This window comes from Salvelinus alpinus, chromosome 10 (assembly GCF_045679555.1).
Source record: "Salvelinus alpinus chromosome 10, SLU_Salpinus.1, whole genome shotgun sequence".
Lineage (NCBI taxonomy): Eukaryota > Metazoa > Chordata > Actinopteri > Salmoniformes > Salmonidae > Salvelinus > Salvelinus alpinus.
Genome location: NC_092095.1, coordinates 63,296,163 through 63,314,994, shown reverse-complemented (window position 1 = coordinate 63,314,994; position 18,832 = coordinate 63,296,163). Strand labels below are relative to the sequence as shown.

General features: G+C 40.1%; 1 protein-coding gene and 1 long non-coding RNA gene across 12 annotated transcripts in view; both read left to right on the top strand.

Moving 5' to 3' along the window:
• The first annotated feature begins 1,205 nt into the window (after positions 1-1,205).
• LOC139532565 (uncharacterized) overlaps positions 1,206-18,832 on the top strand; it is a 76,913-nt gene continuing 59,286 nt past the window's right edge. For 5 of the 11 annotated variants that reach the window (XM_071330350.1, XM_071330346.1, XM_071330351.1 and 2 more), the window contains exons 1-5: positions 1,207-1,777; positions 1,898-2,098; positions 2,277-2,482; positions 2,897-2,964; positions 4,917-4,936. In XM_071330350.1, coding sequence (XP_071186451.1) covers positions 1,909-2,098; positions 2,277-2,482; positions 2,897-2,964; positions 4,917-4,936 — 484 coding nt within the window. In that variant the 5' untranslated portion in view covers positions 1,207-1,777; positions 1,898-1,908. Of the gene's footprint in view, positions 1,778-1,897; positions 2,099-2,276; positions 2,483-2,896; positions 2,965-4,916; positions 4,937-18,832 lie in introns of all 11 variants that reach the window. The other 6 variants (XM_071330344.1, XM_071330343.1, XM_071330342.1 and 3 more) reach the window with 5 other exon arrangements.
• Positions 8,305-15,971, top strand: LOC139532571 (uncharacterized). Its single transcript, XR_011666616.1, has 4 exons — positions 8,305-14,816; positions 14,921-14,992; positions 15,576-15,708; positions 15,814-15,971. It is a non-coding gene; the product is annotated as an uncharacterized lncRNA (long non-coding RNA).

The following is an 18,832-nucleotide window of genomic DNA, read 5'->3' as shown; positions in this document are numbered from 1 at the left end:
CAAGGTGCATCTGTGTAATGATCATGCTGTTTAGTCAGCTTCTTGGTATGGCACAAATGTCAGGTGGATGGATTAGCTTGGTGAAAGATAAATCCCCAATGACAGGGATATCAACAAATGTGTGCACGAAATCAGAGCTTTTTGTGAGTATGGAACATTTCTACTAACTTTTATTTCATGAGACCAACACTACGTGTTACATTTATATTTTGTTCAATATATTTAGTGAATAAGGGAAGTTGCATAGAACAAAATAGAACTATGGTTGCTAGGTTTCCAGGACCATTAAACCTAAACCATTTCAGCTTAAATACACTCAACCATGAGAGCCAGTAGTGCAGACAGACGTTGTGCTATCTGACGTAAGACAATGGAGTAAAAATGAGCTTCCACCACATTGTTTTCACCTGTCAAGGCTTTTCCTTTTCCAGTGAAGGGGACTAGAGGACAGATTTTTAAGCAATTGAGGCAACCAAACAAATTTAAATCTTGTTTGTTCGAACTACTATTATGTACTTTACCTTATACTAAATGGGCAATCTGTAATTGGTACGCTCATTTCTGAACTTAATAATGGCTGTATATATAATTCAAAAGACTAACTTATTGCACTATGAGTTTAGTTCAACTGCCGTACCCCATCAGAACCCCAAATATAAGCTTGTTTTACTCCATTGCTTTTAAATGTGTAATTGTGAACTAACACTGTATACTATAGCCTCAAAACATGGCTAAAACTATCATGTTGGTGTCATCGATGGATGGTCGGTCGGTGCCATGCCTTCATAGCGGTCACCTTTCTCCAGCCCCATCCCTCAGCTGTTTACCAAATATATGTCGAGTTTCTGCTTTGTTGTTTGAACTATAGTGACTTTCTAATAAAATAGCCTCCCCCCTTATCGGTCGTCACTAGATACCACAAACATAAAGTCATCAGCCCCGCCTATTTCTACAATTTATCTTTTTAAATTGTGGTTTTAAATATATTTACCCTAATCTTATGTCAAAGCTTAAATTAAGACCAAAAGGCACATTTTATTTTTCAATAATTTTTACGATATAGCCAATTTTGACTTTGTGGCTGTGATAACTAGTGGAAACCCCTTATTTATCGCATGGGGTTTAGTTTCACTTTCTCTTAGTTTAGCGATTGGGACAGATGACTTCAAACCACAACAGAAAATAATCCCACAGCTGCAGGTTAAATCTATTTTCCTCATTTCCTTTCATTGACAATTCATGTTCAATATGAATACCATAACTATAATTTACAGTTGGGTGGGTGTCATGAAAGGTTTTGTGATCATTTAATATTCTATGTTTACAACAGAAATAAAACAGTGCAGATGGTTAAGTGGAAACTGGTAGTGCAGAATTTAATGGAATGTTTTTTTAGATTAGTAATTCTATGAATGTAGAATAGAACAGAGGCAGTAAGTACATTTACAATAACACATTACTTTCACTTTCTAATTCCAAGAAATCATGTTGTTCAGTGGAAGGACTGAGGTGGTAAAGTACTCTAGAGCTGGATATTGTGAAAGATTAGAGCAAAAAAGTACATGTTTAGAATGTGAAATTGCCTCACGCTGCTGTACACAGTTTGCACGGTAGAGAAAGATAGTTTATCTTCATGGTTTGTACCCTGGTTGTAGTTTTCCTATCCTAAATGTATCTATCTACACTAATAAGCCCCTTTGTCTGTTCATTCACTTTCTATACATCCATGTTGGAACACAGAGGTCATTTAAAACACATTTCACATTTTGATTAAGAGGTGCACTATAAATGCTGGCTGAACTATGAAGCAAATATCCATTGTGCCAATTAATAAAATAATTTATACTTTAGTCAATGATTATTTTGACCTTCGTCTTTCATGTCTGTTTAAAATCAGTGGCACACAATATGAAGTACTACACAGTTGCGACTGGCAATACTTTGGATTCTCATATTCAGTTTATGAGACAAGTCAACAACACCACAAGATGTTTTACGGAAGTCGAGTTGCTGGTGGAGAGTGATGTCATCATGGCTTTCTGTCCCATCGTCTCCCGCGCCGGGACTGATATTGAAGCAGCACTGCAACAGATTCCAAGTACAGTAACTCATCCCAAATATGACTTCCCAAGCAATGTTATTTCCTTCTCTACCAGATATTCTCTTTCCACACCAGATTTACTCAAAATGTACCAACAGCATAAATTACATGACTAAATTGTTTATTTGAGAGGCTTATTGGTTTATTTTGACATATTCCCTCACCTTCTTGACAGCTGGAAAAAATGTCATTCTGGTAGTACTGCATCACACCTTCAACCCAGACTACACTGTACCTGACAGCAGCAGACTAGTGACCAGAAGTGATGTAATACTCACAGTGGACTGTCTGTTCCATGAGAGCCAGGGAGGACTACTGGACTGTCCTCACAATGATGCAGCAGTCAGCGTGATTCTGAGGAAGCTGAACATACAGCCAAAGGTAGCTAACCCTAATTCAAGGTTCAGGGAGGACCACTCTCCCCATTCTCCCTGCAACAGCCTCTGCTGTGTGGTTACAACCATGTTCAATAACTGTCAATCAATAACTTTAAATAGCACAAAATGCTAAACCATATAGTTAACCAAAGTATTTTATTACACAGGGTCTGATAGTGTAAGAGAAAATCAATGGTTGTAGTATGAGTCAAATATTAGTATTTGTAATGAGGGTTTCTATAGATTGGAGCTGAAGAATGAATCAGAATCCCTGAGCAGAGTCACTTTGTTACTGAACTCTATAGCTGTCACACAGATTGTGATTGGTGTTTTTGTATCAATGAGTCATAATTTTGAGTACAGCATCTCTCTGTATTTGATGTACTGTATAATCTTTCTTCTTTTTCTCTTCAAACAGACCAGACATCTTGCCGTTCTAGCTGTGATTCTGAGCTGTGTTGTAATGGTGTTGTGGCACAATTTGGGGTGAGCTGTTGTAACTTCTCAAGGGATATGTTCTGTGTTGGACTGTGATGTTATGCCTTTCATACAGTAGACTCCTGGTATGTCTGCACCCTAACACAAGGCCATTGTGTTCCAGAACTGTTGCTTGTATAAAGAACTGTTGTGTAAACAATATGATTGTATGATCACCTCCCACTATATAAGAAACATCTAACCATTTATTCTTTGAGTTCTTCCCTGTGAAATCAGAGATAGATCTCCCCTGCAGCTGCTTGACTAAATATGTTTCTATTATGTCATTAAATAGTCTCTGCCTTAATCTTTGGATTGAACACTGGTTGTTGTACATGTTTCCCTATCCTGAATGTACACTGCTCAAAAAAATAAAGGGAACACAATGTAACTCCAAGTCAATCACACTTCTGTGAAATCAAACTGTCCACTTAGGAAGCAACACTGATTGACAATAAATTTCACATGCTGTTGTGCAAATGGAATAGACAACAGGTGGAAATTATAGGCAATTAGCAAGACACCCCCAATAAAGGAGTGGTTCTGCAGGTGGTGACCACAGACCACTTTTCAGTTCCTATGCTTCCTGGTTGATGTTTTGGTCACTTTTGAATGCTGGCGGTGCTTTCACTCTAGTGGTAGCATGAGACGGAGTCTACAACCCACACAAGTGGCTCAGGTAGTGCAGCTCATTCAGGATGGCACATCAATGCGAGCTGTGGCAAGAAGGTTTGCTGTGTCTGTCAGCGTAGTGTCCAGAGCATGGAGGCGCTACCAGGAGACAGGCCAGTACATCAGGAGACGTGGAGGAGGCCGTAGGAGGGCAACAACCCAGCAGCAGGACTGCTACCTCTGCCTTTGAGCAGGAGGAGCACTGCCAGAGCCCTGCAAAATGACCTCCAGCAGGCCACAAATGTGCATGTGTCTGCTCAAACGGTCAGAAACAGACTCCATGAGGGTGGTATGAGTGCCCGACGTCCACAGGTGGGGGTTGTGCTTACAGCCCATCACCGTGCAGGACGTTTGGCATTTGCCAGAGAACACCAAGATTGGCAAATTCGCCACTGGCGCCCTGTGCTCTTCACAGATGAAAGCAGGTTCACACTGAGCACATGTGACAGACGTGACAGAGTCTGGAGACGCCGTGGAGAACGTTCTGCTGCCTGCAACATCCTCCAGCATGACCGGTTTGGTGGTGGGTCAGTCATGGTGTGGGGTGGCATTTCTTTGGGGGGCTGCACAGCCCTCCATGTGCTCGCCAGAGGTAGCCTGACTGCCATTAGGTACCGAGATGAGATCCTCAGACCCCTTGTGAGACCATATGATGGTGCGGTTAGCCCTGGGTTCCTCCTAATGCAAGACAATGCTAGACCTCATGTGGCTGGAGTGTGTCAGCAGTTCCTTCAAGAGGAAGGCATTGATGCTATGGACTGGCCCGCCCGTTCCCAAGACCTGAATCCAATTGAGCACATCTGGGACATCATGTCTCGCTCCATCCACCAACGCCACGTTGCACCACAGACTGTCCAGGAGTTGCCGGATGCTTTAGTCCAGGTCTGGGAGGAGATGCCTCAGGAGACCATCCGCCACCTCATCAGGAGCATGCCCAGGCGTTGTAGGGAGGTCATACAGGTACGTGGAGGCCACACACACTACTGAACCTCATTTTGACTTGTTTTAAGGACATTACATCAAAGTTGGATCAGCCTGTAGTGTGGTTTTCCACTTTAATTTTGAGTGTGACTCCAAATCCAGACCTCCATGGGTTGATGAATTTCCAATGATAATTTCTGTGTGATTTTGTTGTCAGCACATTCAACTATGTAAAGAAAAAGTATTTAATAAGAATATTTCATTCATTCAGATCTAGGATGTGTTATTTTAGTGTTCCCTTTATTTTTTTGAGCAGTGTATATATCTAGACTCATAAACCCCTTTGTCTCTTCATTAGCTTTCTATAGATCCATGTTGGAACACAGAGGTCATTTTCATATTTTGATTAAGGGGTGCACTATAAAGTAAATGGTTAAACCGACAATACTCTTATAGCTGACTGAACTATGAACCAAATATCCATTGTGCCAATTAACAAAAACATTTATACTTTTTTTCAATTACCTTTTTGACCTTCCTCTTTCTGTTCACAAATCTAAATGTGTATTTGAACCCAATAATGGTTCAATTCAAGAACTTTAAGCTGCTTATCAATCATTGTTTTTGAAACCAGTGGACATCCAGTGAAAAACGCACTCTTGCAACAGCTGCATGGCGCGGATCCCAGCCTATGGAATAAAAGTGAGGCTTTTATTGCTCAATATAATTCATGCCGCTATTTTTTTATTTTTTTCATCCATAGGCCTAATGGACACATACTCAAACTCGCACACTTTTGATAGACTTAAATCAAATCAAATCAAATGTTATTGATCACATACACATGGTTAGCAGATGTTATTGCGAGTTTAGCGACGTGCTTGTGTTTATAGTTCTGAAAGCAATATCTAACAAGTAATTTAACAATTCCACAACAACTACCAAATACACACAAATCTAAGTAAAGGGATGGAATTTTTATTATTATTTTTGTTTTTAAATTTTCACCTTTATTTAACCAGGTAGGCCAGTTGAGAACAAGTTCTCATTTACAACTGCGACCTGGCCAAGATAAAGCAAAGCAGTGCGACAAAATCAAACACAGAGTTACACATAAACAAACGTACAGTCAATAACACAATACTGACTTTTTCAGACATAACATAGGTACAGCAGATCCCCTTATTGTATGGGACACTTTTAAATGTGCCTTTAGAGGCAATGCAATTCAGTACTCATCTATAAAACAAAAGCAATTTAGATCAAAAGAGTCCATATTAACAAAGGAAATTGAAGGACTAACAGTACAGTTAGATAGCAATAAAAACGGTACTATAGAGGCACAGAATAAGTTAGAGGAAAAACAAAAAGAAATGGAGGAACTTATTCAAGAAAGATCCAGTGTAATATATTATAAAAATAAAGCGAACTGGATGGAATATGGGAAAAAATGCACCAAATTCTTTTTCAATCTTCAATATAGAAATGCTACCAAAAAAATGTATTAACTTGTTACAAATGATGGAGTCACGCATGATTCACCAAATTATATTTTGAAAGAGGAAGTAAAGTACTTTAAGAATATGTTTTCATTTCAGGCTCCTCCATCTCCACTAACTGAAACTAATTGTATGGATTTTTTCCCTAATAATAATGTAAAATTAACATCTGTACGGAAAGACTCATGTGAAGGCCAAATTACAGAGGAGGAACTGCTTGATGCAATTGGGGCCTTTAAGGATGGGAACTCCAGGGCTGGATGGCATACCAGTGGAAGTATACAAAACTTTTTTTGATATACTCAAAGGACCATTATTAGCTTGTTTTAACCACTCCTATATAAATGGTAGATTATCAGACACGCAACAAGAAGGTCTGATATCATTATTAGTGAAACAGGACCCAAGTGGTATATATAAAGACCTCTTACACTTCAGTGTTGTGATGCAAAAATCCTAGCAAAGTGCTTGGCACATAGAATTAAAAAAGTATTGTCAGATATTATTCATCCTAATCAGACAGGTTTTTTACATGGATGATACATTGGAGATAATATAAAACAAGTACTGGAAACAATAGAACACTATGAAATATCGGGACACCAGGCCTGGTTTTCATAGCTGATTTTGAAAAGGCTTTTGATAAAGTACGACTGGAATTTATATATAAATGCCTAGAACATTTCAATTTTGGGGAATCGCTTATAAAAATGGGTTAAGGTTATGTATAGTAACCCTAGGTGTAAAATAGTAAATAATGGCTACATCTCAGAAAGTTTTAAACTATCTAGAGGAGTAAAACACGGTTGTCCACTATCGGCATATCTATTTATTATTGACATCGAAATGTTAGCTGCTAAGATTAGATCAAACAATAATATTAAGGGATTAGAAATCCGTGGCTTAAAAACTAAGGTGTCATTGTATGCTGATGATTCATGTTTTCTTTTAAAACCACAATTAGAGTCTCTCCACGGCCTCTTAGAGGATCTGGATACTTTTGCTATCCTCTCTGGATTAAAACCAAATTATGATAAATGTACAATAGTACGTATTGGATCACAAAAAAATGCACATATCAAATTTTATTTGTCACATACACATGGTTAGCAGATGTTAATGCGAGTGTAGCGAAATGCTTGTGCTTCTAGTTCCGACAATGCAGTAATAACCAACGAGTAATCTAACCTAACAATTCCACAACTACTACCTTACACACACAAGTGTAAAGGGATAAAGAATATGTGCATAAAGATATATGAATGAGTGATGGTACAGAACGGTATAGGCAATATGCAGTAGATGGTATAGAGTACAGTATATACATATGAGATGAGTAATGTAGGGTATATAAACATAAAGTGGCATAGTTTAAATTGGCTAGTGATACATGTATTACATAAAGATGGCAAGATGCAGTAGATGATATAGAGTACAGTATATACATATACATATGAGATGAGTAATGTAGGGTATGTAAACATTATATTAAGTGGCATTGTTTAAAATGGCTAGTGATACATTTTTACATACATTTCCATCAATTCCTATTATTAAAGTGGCTGGAGTTGAGTCAGTATGTTGGCAGCAGCCACTAAATGTTAGTGGTGGCTGTTTAACAGTCTGATGGCCTTGAGATAGAAGCTGTTTTTCTGTCTCTCGGTCCCTGCTTTGATGCACCTGTACTGACCTCGCCCTCTGGATGATAGCGGGGTGAACAGGCAGTGGCTCGGGTGGTTGTCCTTGATGATCTTTATGGCCTTCCTGTGACATCGGGTGGTGTAGGTGTCCTGGAGGGCAGGTAGTTTGCCCCCGGTGATGCGTTGTGCAGACCTCACTACCCTCTGGAGAGCCTTACGGTTGTGGGCGGAGCAGTTGCCGTACCAGGCGGTGATACAGCCCGACAGGATGCTCTCGATTGTGTATCTGTAGAAGTTTGTGAGTGCTTTTGCTGACAAGCCGAATTTCTTCAGCCTCCTGAGGTTGAAGAGGCGCTGCTGCGCCTTCTTCACAACGCTGTCTGTGTGGGTGGACCAATTCAGTTTGTCTGTGATGTGTACGCCGAGGAACTTAAAACTTACTACCCTCTACACTACTGTCCCGTCGATGTGGATAGGGGGGTGCTCCCTCAGCTGTTTCCTGAAGTCCACAATCATCTCCTTTGTTTTGTTGACGTTGAGTGTGAGGTTATTTTCCTGACACCACACTCCGAGGGCCCTCACCTCCTCCCTGTAGGCCGCCTCGTCGTTGTTGGTAATCAAGCCTACCACTGTAGTGTCGTCCGCAAACTTGATGATTGAGTTGGAGGCGTGCATGGCCACGCAGTCGTCGGTGAACAGGGAGTACAGGAGAGGGCTCAGAACGCACCCTTGTGGGGCCCCAGTGTTGAGGATCAGCGGGGTGGAGATGTTTTTACCTACCCTCACCACCTGGGGGCGACCCGTCAGGAAGTCCAGTACCCAGTTGGACAGGGCGGGGTCGAGACCCAGGGTCTCGAGCTTGATGACGAGTTTGGAGGGTACTATGGTGTTAAATGCTGAGCTGTAGTCGATGAACAGCATTCTCACATAGGTATTCCTCTTGTCCAGATGGGTTAGGGCAGTGTGGTTGCGATTGCGTCGTCTGTGGACCTATTGGGTCGGTAAGCCAATTGGAGTGGGTCCAGGGTGTCAGGTAGGGTGGAGGTGATATGGTCCTTGACTAGTCTCTCAAAGCACTTCATGATGACGGAAGTGAGTGCTACGGGGCGGTAGTCGTTTAGCTCAGTTACCTTAGCTTTCTTGGGAACATGTGGGAACAGCAGACTGGGATAATGATTGATTGAATATGCCCGTAAACACACCAGCCAGCTGGTCTGCGCATGCTCTGAGGACGCGGCTGGGAATGCCGTCTGGGCCTGCAGCCTTGCGAGGGTTAACACGTTTAAATGTTTTACTCACCTTGGCTGCAGTAAAGGAGAGCCCGCAGCTTTTGGTAGCGGGCCTTGTCAGTGGCACTGTATTGTCCTCAAAGCGAGCAAAAAAGTTATTTAGTCTGTCTGGGAGCAAGACATCCTGGTCCGCGACGGGACTGGTTTTCTTTTTGTAATCCGTGATTGACTGTAGACCCTGCCACATACCTCTTGTGTCTGAGCTGTTGAATTGCCACTCTACTTTGTCTCTACACTGGCACTTAGCTTGTTTGATTGCCTTGCGGAGGGAATAGCTACAATGTTTGTATTCGGTCATGTTTCCGGTCGCCTTGCCCTGGTTAAAAGCAGTGGTTCGCGCTTTCAGTTTCACGCGAATGCTGCCATCAATCCACAGTTTCTGGTTTGGGAATGTTTTAATCGTTACTATGGGTATTACGTCACCGATGCACTTTCTAATGAACTCGCTCACCGAATCAGCGTATTCGTCAATGTTGTTGTTGGACGCAATGCGGAACATTTTTTACAATTATTTAAACTTTTTAAATTATATGAAAAAAAATATTCAATTTTATTTGGAACGGCAAGCCAGATAAAATTAAAAGGGCCTATTTATATAACGAATATGAATTCGGTGGGCAGAAATGATTAAATATTAAAGCATTAGACCTCTCACTAAAGGCATCAGTCATACAAAAGTTATAATTAAATCAAAACTGGTTCTCTAGTCAATTGGTACGAATGTCTCATCCTATATTCAGGAAGGGACTTTTCCCCTTTATTCAGATTACACCTGCTCACTTTCGGTTGTTTGAAAAGGAAATAATCTCCAAAATATCTTTATTTTTTAAACAAGCCTTAGAAATTTGGTTGCAATTTCAGTTTAATCCACCTGAACGGACGGAACAAATAGTACAACAAATATTGTGGATAAATTCAAATATACTAATTGATTAAAAAAAAACTGTATTTATCGATGAAATTATTTAAAAAGGTATAATTTTAGTGAATGATATCATAAATAGGACTGGTGGAGTTATGTCACACATGCAGCTAACACAGACATATGGAAATGTCTGCTCTACCGAAAAATTACAACCAACTAATTGCAGCATTACCACAAAAATGGAGGAGGCAAGTAGAAGGGGTAAAAAGTAAGGAACTTGTATGTCGGCCCTGTATTAAAGAACATAAATGGTTAAAGAAAAGTGTGATAAATAAAAACATATACCAATTTAATTTAAGGACCAAAAAACTGACAGCTGTGCCATATAAATTTCAAAATAGTTGGGAAGAGATTTTCGATGTACCCATTCCATGGCACATGGTTTATGAATTGATACGCAAAACAACGCCGGATTCAAAACTTCGAATTTTTCAATTTAAATTACTATACAAAATTCTTGCAACTAATAGAATGTTATATATATGGGGGATACAATCTTCCCAGCTCTGCAGATTCTGCTGTGAGGAGGCAGAGTCATTAGATCATTTATTTTGGTATTGTCCATATGTAGCTCGTTTTTGGTCACAGGTCCAGGAATGGCTGAAGAATTGCAACATTTGCCTAGAACTAACGCTACAGATAGCAATACTGGGGGATTTGAAAAGCCATAGTCAATCAATCAATCAATAACATAATTATTTTAGCAATTTTTTTTATTTTTAATCTGTAGAGGCTATGAGAATAGGAAGGTTCAATTCTTTTGTGAAGCATCACAGCACAGTTGAAAAATATATGGCAAATAGAAATCCGAAATGGATGATGTTGAGAGATAGATGGGAGGGGTTGAATGGAGCTGAAGGGTGGGACTAATAACAAGATAAACAATGTAAAACATACGGGATCTGTAAAATGTATATAGGTTCGGAACTTTTGTGAAATGGCGTAGTTACAAATAGAAATCAAACTGGATGGACATCAGAAAGAGGAAGGACTAAGAACAAACAAGAGAGAACTATTGTAAAGTAGACTGTCTGTAAAATGTGTATAAGATGTATAAATTGAAGGGAAAAGCAGAAGTGTTTATTAGTTTACTCCAATTGGGGGATCGGTGGTAGGGTTTGCGGGGAATAATAATAAAGGTATATTATCTTTAAAAGTATGTATGTCTATATAGGTATGTGTTTGTATATATGTGTATATGTATGCATGCGTGTATGGATATATATATTTACCCCAAAAATATGGGGGATTGGAAATGATGCAGACAATTACATTGGAAGCAACATTATCTTTCCGCAATATTAAGCTGATCCACCCCTTAAATTTTTTTTTTTTTTTTTTTTAACAGAATAGAAAAATCTATGTACAGTGTGTGCAAATGTAGAAGAGTAGGGAGGTAGGCAATAAATAGGCCATAGAGGCGAAATAATTGCAATTTAGCATTAACACTGGAGTGATGGATGTGCAGATGATGATGTGCAAGTAGAGATACTGGGGTGCAAAAGAGCAAGAGGGTAAGTAATAATATGGGGGTGAGGTAGTTGGGTGTGCTATTTACAGATTGGCCATGTACAGGTACATTGATTGGTGAGCTGCTCTGAAAGCTGATGCTTAAAGTTAGAGAGGGAGATATAAGACTTCAGCTTCAGAGTTTTTTGCAATTCGTTCCAGTCATTGGCAGCAGAGAACTGGAAGGAAAGGCGGCCAAAGTAAGTGTTGGTCTTGGGGATGACCAGTGAAATATACCTGCTGAAGCGTGTGCAACGGGTGGGTGTTGCTATGGTGACCAGTGTGCTGAGATAAGGCAGGGTTTTACCTAGCAAAGACTTATAGATGACCTGGAGCCAGTGGGTTTGGCAACAAATATAAAGTGAGGGCCAGCCAACGAGAGTGTACAGGTCGCAGTGGTGGGTAGTATATGGGGCTTTAGTAACAAAACGGATGGCAATGTGATAGAATATGTACATATAAATAAATGGATGAGCAGTGACCGACCTGCATAGGCAAGATGCAATAGATGGTATAAAATACAGTATATACTGTACATGTGAGATGAGTAATGCAAGATATGTAAACATCATTATTAAAGTGGCATTAATAAAGTGATATGATCCATTGTTAGAGTGGCCAATGATTTCAAGACTGAACTTAAAGGGGCAATCTGTAGTTGCTACATTATATATACAGTGGGGAGAACAAGTATTTGATACACTGTCGATGTTGCAGGTTTTCCTACTTACAAAGCATGTAGAGGTCTGTAATTTTTATCATAGGTACACTTCAACTGTGAGAGACGGAATCTAAAACAAAAATCCAGAAAATCACATTGTATGATTTTTAAATAATTAATTTGCATTTTATTGCATGACATAAGTATTTGATCACCTACCAACCAGTAAGAATTCCGTCTCTCACAGACCTGTTAGTTCTCCACTCATTACCTGTATTAACTGCACCTGTTTGAACTCGTTACCTGTATAAAAGACACCTGTCCACACCTGTCCTTAGCTAGCTAATGTTATCTATTGTTGCTGGGGTTTTTTACTACACCGTTTTCGAAATATTAGGCTATTCTGGAGATGGATTTGTCATAAGCATTTAGGGAAAAGCATTGCCACATATGGAAACCAGTATCTTTGACTTCACGTTATATTGTTATCTCTGAAGATTGGGCATCTTCAATAAGAGATATATGTTTTTCTCCATTGTAATGGGCACAGTGGAACATTTGGTAGGTAGTCGTTGAGCAAAGCTTAGTCATAGATAGTCATTGTGTCACACCCTGATCTGTTTCACCTGCCTTGTCCTTGTCTCCACCCTCCACCAGGTATCTCCTATTTCCCCCATTGTACCTTGTGTATTTATTCCTGTGTTTTCTGTTTGTCTGTTGCCAGTTCATCTTGTTTTGTCAGGTCTTACCAGCATGTTTCCCATTTTCTCCAGTTTTCAAGTCTTCCTGGTTAAGACCTGCCTGCCTGCCGTTGTGTCCCTTTTTGGCTCTGCCTTTGACTACGAACCTATGCCTGCCCTCGACCTGCCCCTTTGTTATATTAAATATTCTGAGAACCGAACTATCCGCCTCATGTGTCTGCATCTGGGTCATATCCTGAGTCGTGATATATTGAGCAAAGCCATATATACAGTCATTGAGCATGGCCAAGTCATACAGTCATTTAGCAAAGCCAAGTCAGCCCATGGACTGGAGTTTAAAAAAAAATGTTTTCCACAATTGTTTATACACGTTTTGTGCTGCCATTCATTTAGACGGTAACATATTATTTTATTACGGTGGTTAAAATGGCTTTTCATTGTCTTCCATGGTGTTTTTTGCCCCCAAGTGGAGCTTTCTGGTACTTAAAGACTACAGCAACAGGAAGTAGAGTAGTCGTTCTGCACCCAGAGAAGCAGCAAAAGCTAGTGATGATAATCTTGTAATTGATAGAATTGCTTACTTAATGTTAGTTGGTTGCATTTACTCACACAAATTGCCTTGCCTTTCATGTATGCCGTCAGCTGAATTAGTTTGCTCAAGCGTCATGTAAGCGAATTGTAAAACGTACAATACTGTAGTTTTGTTACTGTTTCTAGTGTACTGTGCTTTGTTATTGTACAGAGGTGTTTGCACATTATTAGTGTAATGAAAGGAGTTGGCTAGTTGCTGCTCATATGGTAATTGGCTCTGGTTTGGTATAATGCCAGATACATGGGACCTTGGCACGTGCTTCGTATTTATGCAACTTCAACTTGAAATGTATAATGTACAGCTACAGTATGTCGATGGGAATTGAATAATAAAGTATATTCTTTTCTGTATTTAGCATTTTCACAACATAAACCTTTTCAATATATTCATTCAATTAAAGTCGAGCCTTGGGAGTTTTATTGAGGACTTAGTTATCTATCTGTCTAGTTTTGCATGGGAACGCAATTCCAGGGCAGAATACGTTTGCTGATTGTTTGGGCCATTTCCCCAAAACTCTAAACGCAAAACCACAAACACAAATTGCAAAACTCCAAATCTCTAGCTAAAGCAAACACTTCATTCAAAATGTTTTGTTGCATCAAAATGACACACATATGTGTCATATGAATAGAGATGTCTACCAACCAACAACACACTGATGTGCTCAACACAAAACACTACTATGAATATCCCATTAGTAGGTTTATGCCTTTTGCATTTAAAGTGTTACACTGTAGCCAGTTGTAGAAGACTGTTACAGTATACCTACTCAAATATACATAAATAAACACACACAAATGCAATACAGTAACAAAAACATTAAGACCAGGAAAAAGTGTACACACACACAATGAAGTCTGCTGCCTGGGTTGTCAGACACACAAACTTAATTAATTTGTTGTATTGTATTTATTATGGATCCCCATTAGCTGCTGCCAAGGCAGCAGCTACTCTTCTTCGGGTCCAGCAAAATTAAGGCATTTATACAATTTTAAAAACATTACAATACATTCACAACACATTAAGTGTGCCCTCAGGCCTCTACTCTACTACCACATATTTACAACACAAAATACATGTGTACGTGTGTGTACAGTGCGCATGTTATCGTGTGCATGCATGTATCTCTTCACAGTCCCCGCTGTTCCATAAGATGTATTTTTATCTGTTTTTTTTATCACATTTTTCTGCTTGCATCAGTTACCTGATGTGGAATAGAGTTCCATGTAGTCATGGCTCTATGTACTACTGTGCACCTCCCATAGTCTGTTCTGTTTAGGTTGGTGTGTAGTCAAGGCTTTGTCATTAAAATTATATTGTGCCTATTCTTCATTTTTCAAACTGTTCGGTGGGTGACAAGTAACCGTCTTTCCACCAAGCTGTTCCAGGCCTGGAGTGGCACACTGGAACTTCCAGAGGCTTGTAGACCTGAAGCAGTGTAATGTGGTCCAGGTAATTATCAAACACACGTATACCCACTCACTCTGTTTTGTTGTATAATTATTTTAACTTAAGAAAATTGTTCCTCCCTCTTTTACATCTGACACCCCTATTAGCTCAACCACAGTCTTCACAGCTGCAGTCGTCTGCCCCTGCACCTGCTACACCGGCTGTGACAGGTGATACAGGTAATTATCACATGCATGTATACACACATGCACACTCTCCCTCACTTGGGGCTCTATTCAATCACATCTGCTTTAGCCGACATCCACATAGCGGTTGTTTTAGCAGTGTCTGAGGTGGAACTGTGTTAGAGCTGTCAAATCCACAAGCGACTGCTGGCATTATACCTAAATAGGAAATTGCCATTGGCTGCACGGAGTCCCATTAACAGAAATCTCACGCAGCCCTGTTTACAAGTTAGAACACTGGGATTTGATATGTAATCTACACCTCGTTTAGGCTGATAGAAATCCTCATTATTTAGTTGAATGATTTTAAGCGTCATTATTTCTATAACCTACACTTTCTCCTTCTGAACTTGTAACGCGAGTAGGACGGGTGTAGTTTTGGGACAATGATCAAGAGCTGCTGCTTACTAATTTGACAGATCCAACGCAGTTATACCTCAGAAACGGCCAAAACATCAGCTATGTGGGTATCGGCTATCGCCGGTTAACGCTTGATCTGATTGAATCTAGGTTCCTATTCAGTCTATTTAGTTGTATGATTATTGTCAGTTAAGAAAATTGTGCCTCTCTCTTTTAGATCTGCCACCCCCAGCAGTTCAGCTGCAGTCACAGCAGTCCTCTGCTGTGGTATTTAATTTACCGGCTGCACCAGTTCCTACTACACTGGCCGTGAAGGGAGAAACGTTTTCTGGATTCCCAGATGGATACAGGTAATTCAGAATTCTATTGCATATGCTCACTCACACCAACAGATGTACACACAGACATATTGTTGATCTGTACACTTACTGTCACTTTGTGCCTCTCTCTTTCAGATCTGCCATGCCCTCCACCACTGGCTGACAGTATATAAATAAAACACAACATTCACACACATTATCCACAATGTAAATAAGTTGTAATTACTTGTTTATTTTATGTATGCTCCATTTTATTTGAGGATTGTGTGCAATAAAGTACATTCACAGTTAAAGCAACAGTTTGGTTTATTGGATATTTCTCTGATTAAAATGAATGACCAAAAGGAAGTCTGCAGACCTGCAACCCTCTGGACGTGTGTGCAGGTTTTGTCATCTGGAGCTGAGATGGGGAGAGATAGGGAGGGAGGGGAGGAAGAGTGCAGTTTAAAGGTTTATCATTAATAACTGACACAATTCTATAATGAATACATATCAGAATAATAATCCATAATAGTGACCAATAGTTACTGTATTATGATTGCTTAGTGTTTAATTTACTCAACAAGTAGTGCCCCAAGGAGGGATTGAACCGTGTCTCAAAAGCAGCAGAAAAGGTCAACAAAATTTCCATTACGGCTATATACGACTGGCCCTCGCGTGGACACAGTGTGTAGCGATGCTGAAAGAGACTCAACAGAAGGCCATCCAGGACCTCCTCAACACCGTTTAAGAAGCCTTATCCCCTTCCTTTGTTTGTTGGAAAGCAACAAGACCCTGTTTAAACATCTAGCTCCTGGATCTCCTCCCTCCCCACCTCCTTTTCCATCTCTGATCTGAAGCGTGTTTGTGGACTTCACTGCAGCCTCCTGCTGCCCCCCTCCCTATCCCCTCAGTCAGTCTCCCCTGCACTCGACCAACTGTAGGGACCAGGTTGGTTTGTCTGTGAGCGACTGTCAATGAGACCTCGCCCCCTCCAGAGGATGACCCCTCCCCTTTAACTTCTTATGGCTGCAGGGGAAGTATTGAGTAGTTTCAATGAAAGGTGCTCAGAGTAAACTGCCTGCTCCTCAGTCCCAGTTGCTAATATATGCATATTATTATTAGTTTTGGATAGAAAACACTCTGAAGTTTTAAAACTGTTTGAATGATGTCTGTGAGTATAACAGAACTCATATGGCAGGCAAAAACCTGAGAAGAAATCCAAACAGGAAGTGGGAAATCTGAGGTTGGTCGATTTTCAACTCATCACCTATCGAATACACAGTGGGATATGGATCAGTTTGCACTTCCTATGGCTTCCACTAGATGTCAACAGTCTGTAGAACCTTGTCTGATGCCTCTACTGGGAAGTGGGGCCGAAGGAGACAGGAATGAGTCAGGTCTGCCATGAGCTGACCATGCTCTGACCATGCGCGTTCACATGAGAGGGAGCTCTGTTCCATCGCACATCTAAAGTCAATGGAATTCCCCGGTTGGAATGTCATTGAAGATTTATGTTAAAAACATCCTAAATATTGATTCAATAAATCTTTTGACATGTTTCTACTGACTGTTACGGAACTTTTTGACATTTCGTCTGCTTTTAGTGAACGCGCTTCCTGACTTTGGATTTGTTCACCAAACACGCTATCAAAATAGCTATTTGGACATAAATGATGGACATTACCGAACAAAACAAACATTTCTTGTGGGAGTCCTGGGAGTGCATTCTGACGAAGATCAGCAAAGGTAAGTGAAGATTTATAATGCTATTTATGAGTTTTGTTGACTGCACAATTTGGCGGGTTACTGTATGGCTTCCTTTTGTGGCTGAATGCTGTTCTCAGATTATTGAATATTGTGCTTTTGCCGTAAAGCTTTTTTGAAATCTGACACAGCGGTTGCAATAAGAACAAGTGTATCTTTAATTATATGTAAAACATGTATCTTTCATCAAAGTTTATGATGAGTATTTATGTTATTTGACGTGGCTCTCTGCAATTTCTCTGGATATTTTGGAGGCAATTCTGAACATGGCGCCAACGTAAACTGAGGTTTTTGGATTTAAATATGAACTTTATCGAACAAAACATATATGTATTGTGTAACATGAAGTCCTATGAGTGTCATCTGATGAAGATTATCAAAGGTTAGTGATTCATTTTATCTCTATTTCTGCTTTTTGTGACTCCTGTCTTTGGCTGGAAAAATGGCTGTGTTTTTCTGTGATTTTGCGGTGACCTAACATAATCCTTTGTGGTGCTTTCGCTGTAAAGCCTTTTTGAAATCGGACACTGTGGTGGGATTAACAAGAAGTGTATCTTTAAAATGGTGTGAAATACTTGTATGCTTGAGGAATTTTAATTATGATTTCTGTTGTTTGAATTTGGCGCCCTGCACTTTCACTGGCTGTTGTCATATCGATCCCGTTAACGGGATTGCAGCCATAAGAAGTTTTAAGCCAATAATGCATTACCGCCTCCTGGAGCGGACTCTACCCTCTTCTTCCTGAATCCTGACGATTGGAGCGTTGTTGGCCTCACCTGCACAAAGGGAAAACAAACAAATGAGCACAAGTATTAATTCAGTTTCATCTCCATCCTGTTAGACTGTTCAGACATATCTGGTCTTATGATGAAATTGAACCCTTTCCATGACAAGTTTGACTGGTGTAGTTGTGCTCTGTGGAACCATGTGAAAATGTCATGTTTACCCAGGTGTAATAAACTCCTAGAAGTGTCGGACTTGGTAGGACCCAGCCGTTGTATGAGGAGGCGTCTTGACTGGGGAATAGAAAAGGTGGGAGTGTGTACATGTCATGGGGTGACCACTGCCTGCCTCTATGAATTCACGGTTATTAATTTTTTTGTGTGTCTTTTTGTGTTTCTCTGTCTGACGAAGCCCCACAGTGGCACCTGGAGGAAACGGCCTCTGTATGGCATCTGCTCACTGATCTGAATCTGTCTATTTTTAAGACTAATAGTATGTGTGTCCGTGGCTAACTCACACTCTCCTTTTAATAAATGATCATGATTGTCTGTCTGGGAGATTTAAAACAAACACCTAAAGCGGTTATTTTCCTTCCCTTGAAAACCTGTCTAGAGGTTGAAAGGTAGGTTTGTTTTTCATGAAGGTTTACACCCATTGAATATGAATGAGGAAAGTTGATTTAGGC